At 51.3% G+C, this 10,989-nt stretch overlaps 3 protein-coding genes across 3 annotated transcripts; 2 read left to right on the top strand and 1 right to left on the bottom strand.

Annotated features, from left to right (window-relative positions):
• Window positions 1-180: 180 nt before the first annotated feature.
• Z519_11179 (uncharacterized protein) lies at window positions 181-2,249 on the top strand (the record flags this gene model as incomplete). The annotated part of the gene is made up of 2 exons (XM_016768892.1): window positions 181-271; window positions 361-2,249. 2 exons carry the CDS (start codon window positions 181-183, stop codon window positions 2,247-2,249), a joined length of 1,980 nt encoding a protein of 659 aa, XP_016614738.1.
• Window positions 2,250-5,743: 3,494 nt separating this feature from the next.
• Z519_11178 (uncharacterized protein) lies at window positions 5,744-6,980 on the top strand (the record flags this gene model as incomplete). Its single annotated transcript, XM_016768891.1, has 3 exons — window positions 5,744-6,259; window positions 6,309-6,482; window positions 6,558-6,980. The coding sequence occupies 3 exons, from the start codon at window positions 5,744-5,746 to the stop codon at window positions 6,978-6,980; spliced, it is 1,113 nt and encodes a 370-aa protein (XP_016614737.1).
• Window positions 6,981-7,843: 863 nt separating this feature from the next.
• Window positions 7,844-10,268, bottom strand: Z519_11177 (uncharacterized protein; the record flags this gene model as incomplete). Its single annotated transcript, XM_016768890.1, has 7 exons — window positions 7,844-8,382; window positions 8,520-8,717; window positions 8,824-9,023; window positions 9,107-9,253; window positions 9,323-9,466; window positions 9,574-9,874; window positions 10,001-10,268. The coding sequence occupies 7 exons, from the start codon at window positions 10,266-10,268 to the stop codon at window positions 7,844-7,846; spliced, it is 1,797 nt and encodes a 598-aa protein (XP_016614736.1).
• Window positions 10,269-10,989: the final 721 nt, after the last annotated feature.

Genomic DNA, 10,989 nt, shown 5'->3' with positions numbered 1-10,989 from the left:
AGGAACCTCTATCCGACCGTTTCTATCTTGAATCTTGATTGACGTTTGGCCTCAGCGGCCGTAACTCGGCCGGGCAACAAAGCCGGGAGGTGCCGCCCAAAACCAACCTCTCCGACAGACTGTTAGTGCTCTGCGCGATTTCGTTCTTATATTTATGATTTTTTAAGTCCCTCTCCGAAAATGTGGCCGCTGCTCACCGGTAAGTACAAAGTCTCGCGCTATTCGATATCTGCTGAAAACCTCTCGGTTCTACTAGTGCTGCTCGGCGCAGGTTGGTATTGGGCCCGCTGCAGATGGAACACGAACACACAGGTACTGTAGATCGTCGCAGCCTCTCCTGGAAGGCTTGCTAGCTAGCAGAAGGCTCACGAAATTCAAAGTACCGATACGCGCGGCTTTCCGGCCCGCGAACAATCCGCCTTGTGCGGGTCCACCCCAAGGTTCCATCAGAGCCGTTCGCATGCAGTTTCAAGTACGTCTCGCTAGACGAGAAGGCTTCCTACAAAGCAATCTCGTACGCGTGGGGTGAAGATGTGCCATGCCAAAAAGTCACTCTCGACGGTAGAGGCCAGATGGTGATTAATGATTCCCTCGCTAGCGTGCTGGCCTGGCTCGCGGACTCCAGGCAGTATGGGTGGTTCTGGATAGACAAATTGTGTATCAACCAGGCGGACTATCGAGAGAAATCTGCACAGGTCGAGATGATGATGGACATCTTTGCCAGCGCGGAGGAAGTGTGGGCTTGGCTCGGTCCTGCAGGGGATGACAGCGAGCTGGCGATAGCGTTCGTGCCGATTCTCGCGCGAGCGTTTAAACGATTGGAAGAGGAAGATCTCCCGGTGAACATGGAGCATCTCAAAGATATCCCGGCGTGTGCCAGGGATGCGGCTTTCTGGCCTGCCTTGCGGAAGCTTTTGAAAAGGCGATGGTTCACCCGGGCCTGGATTGTCCAGGAAGTCGCTGTCGCAAAGAAGATCACTCTATACTGTGGCCAGGACGACCTTAGCCTTGACAGTCTTACTTATGTCCTCGAGGTTGATTTTGTAACCGGTCTGCACCAGTTGACCTGGAACAAGTCATCCAACTTCTCAGACAAGCCAGATGAGTTGGACATCCTTTTGTTAAGTCAGATGCAGAGTCGCTGCGCAATGAGAGAGTTGCCGCGGCTATCGACAAACATGATTTTCTGTCGTGCATTCGGTGCGTCGAATGAACGGGACCATATTTATGCCTTTTTGGGCATCTCGGATGGTCGACGGGATCCGGCACTCAAGCCTGACTATCAGAAGAGCGTCGAAGCCGTTTACATCGACGTGGCTCGTTATTTGCTTCTCCAACAGGGTCTGAATATTGGCCGGCGATACCGAGATTGGGAAACCCGCACTTTCCAGCTTCAGGTGACCCATTGTCCTTTGATACATGCCGCTGGTATTGGCTGGCCTCGAAAGCTCTCAACCTTACCATCCTGGGTGCCGGACTGGACCTCGAACAAGCGAGCGTTCCTGGGCGCTCTGGAGGAGATTGGGGAATATGAGGCGTGCTTGAAATTCAACTTTGATGTATCGGTGGGGACCGACCCTATGTCCATTGTCCTCAAGGGCCGCGACATCGACGCCATCAAGCGGATATATCCTCTCCACCAGACATCCTACCACTCCGTGCTCGGCTCCGAAGTCGTTCGCATGCCCAAGTCCCCTCTTGAATGGGTCCCAGGCGGCATATCTGCCCTCCAGATGCGCGACCCGTATTTCTGCAATGGCTTCGAGGAAAACCGCGCCAGCGCGGTGTCCAACGTCCTCACCGGCAATCTGCTCTGTCATCGAGCAATACTAGACTGGGCGACGGGTAAAGCCGAAGTTGACATTGCCAATGACTTTGAGTCATATCGGAAGGCCGCAGCTCATGCAGCAGGCATCGGGGACACGAGCAGCTGGACGGAGATCCACTATAAGCGCGCACACTTTGTGCGTGTCGTCATGGCTATGATTGAAGACCGCGTCCTCTTCTCAACGCAGACGGGCCTGCTGGGGATCGGACCGCCACTGATGCAGCCCGGCGACCGTGTGTTTTTGATCCATGGGGCTTGCACGCCCTTCGTTCTCCGACCGCACAGTCCGAAACAATCATGGACGCCGCGATTTCGTAAGCCCGCGCCCCTGTGGAAACTTGTTGGAGACTGCTATGTGCATGACTTGATGAGGGGAGAGGGTGTCGGTTTGGCCAATGCTCAGAATATTGTTGTATGTTGAATAAACATAGGTGTTAAAATGTGTGGAAGGCTGTAAGGACCTGGATACGCAGCGTGCAGACTATTTGGAATGAAAGCATTGTCATGTAGCAGATAACAAAGTGATGGCCACGGGCACTGGTGATACACGCCGAATATCTTCACCAGAGCCACATCTTTGTCCGAAAGAGGCCCTGCCAGCGCCCGACTCCCTCCTGCCGAACCACTCGGATGCCAATCCCCTTTAGATTTTCTATTTGCATATCCAAAGGCTGCGATCACACCGGTCCAATAAACACAGCCATCATGTCGGAAGGCAATTGTCAGGAAATACATCGCAAACTCCTTCAGTGGTCAAGTATAAGTTTTAATATTGCCTTGCCCGTTGTCTCCTGGGGGACGTTTTCCTTTGCAAAGCCGAATTCCGTCGCTGTCACCACCTTTCAAGCGCTATAAGGTACCTATTTTTCTGATCAACTGTGGTGTGACGTTCGAGGTTGTTTTCACAATTCGGTGACGAACCTAGGAACGTTAACAAGTTGAGATTGCCAAGCGAGTAAATAGTCAGTTTCGGCCCCAGGCGCTCAGGCAGCGGAATTTTATCTTCCAGACGTAGCACGCGGAGTACCGATGCCGGAAATACATGTACAACTTGTAATTAGCACGACTTGGGCGGTTAGCACGCCGCCATTTTTGCGTCCTGGCTGGCGCTGCATGCCGTGAAGCAGGTCAGGATGAAGGGTGAGTGAAGGTGAGCAAGGTGGCTCGGTGGCTCGGTGGCTGCAAAAACTGAGAGGCGAGGGAAGGGTGAATGGGGATATGGTTGAACGTACTAAAAGCGGCATCGTTAGGGTGAGGCACATGTGAGCTTCGCGCAGTTTTCATCCCATCCATTTGGTGCCAACTCTCACGTGCTGGGCGTTTCCTGCTTCCTCAAAGTAGCCTGAAGCAACCTCGAGGAACTTTAGCGACCTCAAAAGCCATATGGCATTGCTTGACCCAGATGAGAATCTTCTCCATGCTGTTCCTATTTCCCAGCCTGCTCCATCTTCCATCCTATCCTCAATGAAACGAATCCCTGATGGTGTTGCGAGGTTGTCGCCTCCCTGACCTGCGTTTGCAATTGCATCACTCCTCGTCAATTGACTTAAAGTGCTCCCCCTTGCTATCGTACAGCGCGTATATATGAAGAGATCCCAGTCGCACCAGGAACACGCGCCAGGGTGGCTTTGTCAGCTGAAGGCGCGTTTGACTGTTCCAAAATAAAGAAAAAGATGACATACTAGGAAGCCAATGTCCGTTTCCTTTTTCGATCAACGTTGGTCTAAGCGAGTAGGAATACTCGAAAAGGCTACCATGAACTGTCGGATAGCCAACACAGCAGCCGGCGAGAAATACACACTCACACATCACCAGAAATAATAGAGCAGATATCTGCAACATCCAGCTTCAAACCAACTGACTTCCAGAAGCCCGGAGTGGCCAGAAGCTCTTCTGTCAACATTCATGCCATGGATTTTTTGAGAGAGCCAAAAAGAATCTTTGGGGATCTGCACAACTGTCGCGGTGCAAACGAAGCCACAATTGAAAGTCGAGAAAAAGTACAAGGCCCTTGCTATGATCGTGGATGATTCTTTGCCGAGCGCGGAATCCTGGACTGCTCTGGATTTGCTATCATCCATGTCATCAATGATTGTCGAAAGTCCGCTACAGATCACCTCTTAACACTCACAGAAAAAGGTGAAACCTCCTTCCTCTTGCGCTGAGCGCTGGTCAAAGCGAATAGTCATGTGACATCGTGTGCTCCGAGGACGCAGGGCTCAGGTACTTACCTCAGTTACGACGTGGATGAGGAGAAGAAACCGAACCGAGGTGTTTAATATCTGGGTGATGATGCCAATACCTCGGTCTTGGTCGGTTGTGTTTAAGCCAAATCCAATAAGGAGAACTTTCGTCCAGGGAAACTGATCCAGACCCTGAACTTGCTGCTCCCAAGCACCAAACAAAAGTGGCCAAATTGGCTGTTTGCTACTAAGGCTATCACATTTCCGGTCACGGAGTCAGGTTTCTGATTCTGGTTGCTGTAAGCCAAAATGCCTGCGGATTTCTAACCTTGCAGTTGACTAGGACACTCGAACACTCAGGGGAGAGGGTACATTGAACATCCGATCGCCACTTTCGTGAGTGCGAAGTAAAGAATCCAACGAAGTCTTGTACAACACTAGGCGGTTTTCGTTATGACTGCGGAAATGATTATCTGGGAGGCGAGAGGTCAGAGACCAATACAGCAACGTCTGTTTCTTCATATCAGATTATTGGCTTCTACGGAAGACAAAAAGGCTCGCGTTTGGGACAGAACACATTCTGATGAACCTGGAATTGGATCAAGTGATTGTTCAACTACTCATTCTGCACCCCTTATCTGAAGGAAGCATTTGCTAGAAGTGCCGATGTATATTCTAAGATTTACAGAGATCTATGGTCGCCATGCCACATCCTCCTCACAGCCCTCCTAGTCGCCGTCTGCTTGATCACATCTTTAGCGGGCCATCTCTTCATTCGAGTCCGGAACTAGAAAAGCTCTCGAGGAATTAGCTGGCCTTCTGGCTGCTGCCAGTGCGCAGAGCTGGATATTTCTTTGGTGACTAGTCGAAGTTTCGCTTACCCATCTCCTCGAGAAGTAGCTGAAGGAGTCAAGAGACACAGCGTCAGTAAACGAAACCCCGGCTACTATTCAATCGACGTTTGACTTTTATCCAGTCCAGTCGTCAGTCACCCTTTTCTAAGAGCCCATCGAGGAACATGCCCATCTAGCAGAATAGCTATTTTCGGTTAGCCGGCATGTTTCCTGTGGGTCTGCATATTGGCAAGCCCGGCAGCGCTGTGTATAGGATGCACATCATCCGGTGGTGTCAACTGTTCGTGTCAACCTGGTTGACTCGTCCTCAACCCAAATTCACGCCGGCGATGTATTCTTCCGAACAATGACATTTGGGTTAGTACCTCCGTGTAGAGCATACTCCCCCCACAATGAAGCAATCGCTTACGGCCCGGTCCAGAGGGCTCGTCAATCCGCTCCAGATCGGGAATACCGCTTCCCCCTATTTCTCAAGTTGCCCAAGCCACACGATATTACATATGTCCGAACACACTTCAGCAACAGTGCACCATTAACTTCATGCGGCTCTTTCTGCGATTTTCTTCGCCCAAGAAATTGCTAATTTCCCATTGTCCTTCTATGAAACAAAGATTATTACTGAAAATGTTCCTAGATCATCAACTCACATCACTAAGGTAAGGTGGGAGGGGGTCTTTCGTAGTTTCGCTATTGCACAGACGGAGTCAGAAGCGCGGACGGCCTTTGAACTATTCTCCAGGTTTACGGAAGATGGAAAAGTACAAAGAGCGGCAATCCTGCCCACCTGGACAAGAACTCCCCAGATCGCAGAAGTCAAGATCGCGGTTCTCTATCAACTACAGTTCCTCCGATAGATCACTCCTCGAGTCAGCGGCAAAATGAAGAGCCTTAAAACCCCGGTGCTTCTCTCAGCCTTGTTGGCCCTGGCACCTGGTGCGTTGTCTCAGTGTTTCAACGATACCCTTACCTATTCCTCTACCCAGTCGCTTACCAGTACGGTCCAATTCACATCTTGCGACGAAGCGGCAGACGGCCCGAGGGTCTTCCCCATCGATCTTACTTCGTATGATTGGTGGTACTTTGATACTGTGTCCGACGATGGGACACAGGCCCTCACGATCATATTCTTTGCGTCTTCCTTCCTCGGATTCTCGAATACAGCCAGCATCGAAGATATCCTGAACGTGGCCATCGCTGCAACCTTTCCAAACGGCACACAAGTGAGCCAGACAGCTCTGGCAACTTCTGTGACTGTCAATACTATCGGAAACGGTGCTTCGGGCGACTGGGCCGGGAGCGGTTGCAGCTTTACCGGTACACCTGATTTGAGCCAATACGCAATCACAATCAACAACCCCTCCCTGGGCATTTCCGGTACTGTCGATTTTGTCTCGGTAAGTCTTTCCCCCACGTTTTGCTATATACATTGGAGAGCTAACTAAGATCAAAAAGCGCGGGCCGGGACACTATCCATGCAGCCCTCTCGTCGGCGGCGCTGACGAGCAGATCATGCCCCACGTTGGCTGGGCCAATGTGCTGCCCGCGGCAGATGCAACCGTCCATATGAACTTTGGAGGGTCGCCCATGAACTTCCAGGGCAACGGGTATCATGATAAGGTGTGTGGCTTGCCATCCGTTCCAGATAAACTCTCAAATCTCTTTCCCGCCTGGCTATGCTAACCAGCTAAACAGAACTGGGGTGACATTCCCTTTGTCAGTGCCGTGCAGAGCTGGTACTGGGGCCACGGCACCTTCGGAGACTACCACATGGTCTGGTACGACGCACTCGACTCGACAGGCAGCGAGACCGTCAGCGGGTATCTCTTGAAAGACGGCCAAGTTGTCGGTTCAACATGTGCGCTCGGCTCGGCCGGACTCCAGGTTCGACCGGTGGGCACGCCATACCCACCGACCCTGCTCACGCCGAATCCAGACCAGTTCACCATCGTCATGAAACTCGACAATGGCGCAATACTCAACGCCACCGTGACACCCTACAACACTCAAGTCGACTCCGCAACATACTCGCGCTGGTTTGGAAACATCGCAGTGAGCCTGAACGGTATCGAATCGTCTGGTTCGGCCCTATGGGAGCAATTCAAACTCGTCCTCTGATTGTCCTTTGTAGCTCCACAAAGGTTTTTTTCCGAGGATGAGGATGCAGATCGAGACCGATGATGGATTCAACGTTGGAAGTTTGTTGATGAACCCAACCTCTTTGTTTCTGCTTGTATACTTTGCCCGTTCTTTTGAAATTGTCTTATTTTTCTTTTGTATTTCTTTTTTTTTTCTCCATCTCTCGAGTTTATGCTATTCTGTACTCGAGATTTTCTTTTCTTTCACAACGTTGCTTAACTTTGTTTACATAGCATTCGAGAAAAACTAAATTCCACACGATATATCTCTACCGGGCTTTTAGATTCCCAAACTTTTCCATCTACCTTCTACAGCGCCACGAATCAAGGACTTGTGACTTGTCCTCGAGCTCGAAAAACGCCTTGCGTCGCTAGCAAATAAGACAAAAGACCAGAGAGGAGGGAAAAGAGAAATTTATCCGGGTCAAGGATTCTGGATGATGCCGGGCGAAAGTGGCCTCATGAAGACCTAGATGATTCTTTTCCGGCCTCTGCGGTCTATTCATCCCGTCTTTCTAGAGCCTGACGTTTTCGCAGGAGTCTAAGAGTCTTGGACCTGGTTGTGGCAGGAGCGAAAAGTCAACCCGCTGGCTCCTACGTAACAGAGAGATTTCAATTGATCGGGGACTCTTTTCTTGTCTGTGGGCTTTGTTCATTCTAGAGAAGCTGTCTCAAGCCAAATTATGCAGTATAGGCATATGTTCGGTATTACTCAACCACCCCGCGGTTCTTGTTTTCCCTCGGTGTTGGTGGTTGGTCCTTGGGGCTTGTACCAGCACTCCCCTTCCTTGCCCCTTTCCCATATTGATGTGCCTCCTGGAACCACCAGAGATCACATGCTATTTAGTTGCCGACTTTGGCAGCAATCCGATTGGTCATGTACTTTTGCATATTGTTGACGAAGCAACAGGCGACGATGGAACAGACGCCAAACACCAGACTGATATACCAGACATACTTGAGCGCGTAGGCGTAGGCCCAGCGACTGCCGACGGTGGCGGCCTCGACGATGGCGGCGTTGACGCCGGGCACCTGGGTGATGTTCTGCGGCGCGGTCAGGAACAGCGCGGTGAAGGGCTCGGCTTCCGCGACGGGCAAGCCGGCCTTGACGGCGTACTCGGCCACGTATTTCGGCAGCGCCGGCGTCAGCTTCTCGACAAAAACGTTGTAGTAGATTGCGTAGCCGATGGAGCCGCCCGTGGCGCGGATGCACAGGATCAAAGCGACGCAGGTGGCGATGGTCGAGTCTGGCGCAACCGTGATGGCGATAGTCGAGGCTGGCGATGTCACCATCCCGACTCCCAGCGCGGCCATGGAGCCGATCCCGATCACAGCAGCAGCTTTGTCCGGATTGATCGATGCAAGGGCTCCTGAGAATGATGCTGGAAAAGAGCGGAAAATAAATCGTGGTTAGTTATGAGATGCAATGAGAGGATTCGACGGTGTGTGGAGATGGATATGAGGGCTCAGTGGCAAAAGAGAGGTGAGGAAAGCGGCAGGACAGCTATGGCAGACTTACTCATTATGAGACATCCAACAAGCATCAACTCCCGACCATGTCCCTTAAGATATGACAACAGTGCGTTTGTCGCGACGGACCCTCCGATCAAGAGAAGCGCCGGCGGGATATCTTTCAGGCCGATTTGGATCGGATCCGGGACGAAAACTGTCGTGAACTCCAGGGGGAAGAAGTTAAGTAGAGCAGAGAAGTTCATTCCTGTTTCCCAGCACAGAGAGTCAGAGTCAGAAGTCCATATGCTTTTGCTCTTATGAGACAATATGATTGATTATTTCTGTCTCACAGGAGATGGCGGTTCACTTACCTGACACGAATGAAACGACAAAGCACATGGCAACGATATTTTGACCCTGGAACAGTTCCTTTGGGATCATGGGATATCTGGCGAACTTCCATTCCCAGACGAAGAACCCCACCAGCAAGAAGAAGCCGACGAAGAGGTTGGCCAGGACGTAGGCGCTCGTCCAAGGGTGAGAGGATCCACCTGCTTGTAAAGCAATAAGGCTACAGAGCGAGTGATCAGCAACGGTTGAATCAGAGATAGCATAGCGGGTTGCAAGATTTGTGAAAAGACATTAAAGACATACAAGAGGACCAAACCGATGATGGATAGCAAGCCCCCGATATAGTCAATCCTTTTCAGGATGGTTCTTCGAGAGACGCCTCTTGCTCGAGTTTGTGACTTGGGGAAATATGTGACGGCGATTCCGGCGAACCAGACAGCATTCCAGATTCTGATATGAAAAGATTAGTCAAATTGTTGCATTACACGCCAAGGGGACAAAAGGGTCAGTGGTACGTACACACAGAGCCACATGCCCCATCTCCACGTTGAGTGTTTTGCCAGGAGTTGAGCATAGAGCAGGTAAGGTGCGAAGGGAAGGATGGATGCAGTCACTATAGCAAGGTAAATACCTCGCTTCTTGATAGGGACCAGCTCAGCCGTTCTGGAGATAACAAAATCAGCCCCGGGCCCCCTGAGATTGTTGTCTTCGGATGGTCAGAACAACAAGGGAGACGCGAATGCCACAAAAGTTAAGCTCAATCAACGTACCCAGCCACAGCAGTCAACTCGCCAATTGATGCACCGGCTCCTGCAAAGCACATGGCAACGACACCGGCCCGAAATGTCTGGGCTGTCGCCATGACGATGCAACCAATCAGGAGGATCAAGCCTCCAGTGAGGGTCACATAGCGTCTACCCAGCAAGTCCTGCAGATAACCGCAGAACGGCGTCACGGCCCCAAGAGCAAGGGAATATGCCACAGGTAGCCACGCGGACGCCTCAGTTCCCCCGAGGTCAGCGGAGATATAGGTCAACGTACCGCCCAGGAAATAGAGAGGGATTTGGGAGCCTAGATCGTTCAAATCAATCGAACAGAGGAAAAAAAGTCAGCAATGAGACCGAAAGATAATAGCATGTGGGAAGGACACAGACGTCGAGAAACAGGCAGGCCAAAATGGGAAAACTGGAGGCATACCAACGTATAAGCCCGACAGACAGATGGTGGCCAGGATCTGGATCCAAGTCCAATCAACCTTGCCATCCGATTCATCGCCCTTGACAGCATTTCGATTCGTCACGTCCACATCGACGCTCATGCTCTTTTCAAGAGAATCGGCGTCCTCGACCTGCACACTCCTGACATGTCCGGCATGCTTTTCCTCGTCTACAGCGAGACGTTCGAGATGGACCGCATCCGAGCTCGGGGCCGATTCGTTGACGAGCGATCCCGATTTTGAATCCATAATAGTATATTGTCCGAGCTAGATCTTCCCTTTCTTAACAATAGCTTTCTTAGGAGCTGCTCAGAGAGAGCTCAAAACGACACCGACACAAAGAGGACTGTAGATTGAGAAGTATTTTCGAATCCCCTGTCTGTGGACGTGAAAGGAAGGCGCGGAAAGGGAGGGGGCGGTTTGCGACATATAATCAAATAGAAAAAGGGCACGATCGAAGAGTACGGAGGAGACTGGGGAAATATCTGGGGTTTAGCTTGAGAGAGACAAGAAAAATTAACTCCGTGGGTCTCGTCTATATGCATAGGTAAGACAGATAACCGGCCTGGACTGCAGGTGCAAGCTCTGACTCGCCTCAGGCGACTCCCCGGGCCGAGTCATGGAGGCGAGTCAATAGCTAGTTGATCGATCTTTCCGCCACGTCCGTACTCGTAGAGAAAAATTGGGCAAAAAGGGGTTCTGGTCTTAAGAGGGCTGGAGACCCACTTGTTGAGTGTGTGTGGGGGGGGGGGGGGGGAAGGTCAACTCGTACATCCCGCAAATTACTACGTACCCCGCGTTATCCCGCTTGAACAGAGGATGTATACCCCGGATTGGTTCCTTGATTTATCTCTTCTTGGAGTGTCAGGCGAGTCAGGATAACGCTTTAGAAGCCAACTAGGGAGCTATCTTGGCGATCAGATTTAAAGTTTTTGTCGGCCCAGCTCCGAGAGACCTAGGCCTGGATAGA

This window comes from Cladophialophora bantiana (genome assembly GCF_000835475.1).
Source record: "Cladophialophora bantiana CBS 173.52 unplaced genomic scaffold supercont1.21, whole genome shotgun sequence".
NCBI classification, from domain to species: Eukaryota; Fungi; Ascomycota; class Eurotiomycetes; order Chaetothyriales; family Herpotrichiellaceae; genus Cladophialophora; species Cladophialophora bantiana.
This window is presented reverse-complemented; position numbering and strand designations above follow the sequence as displayed.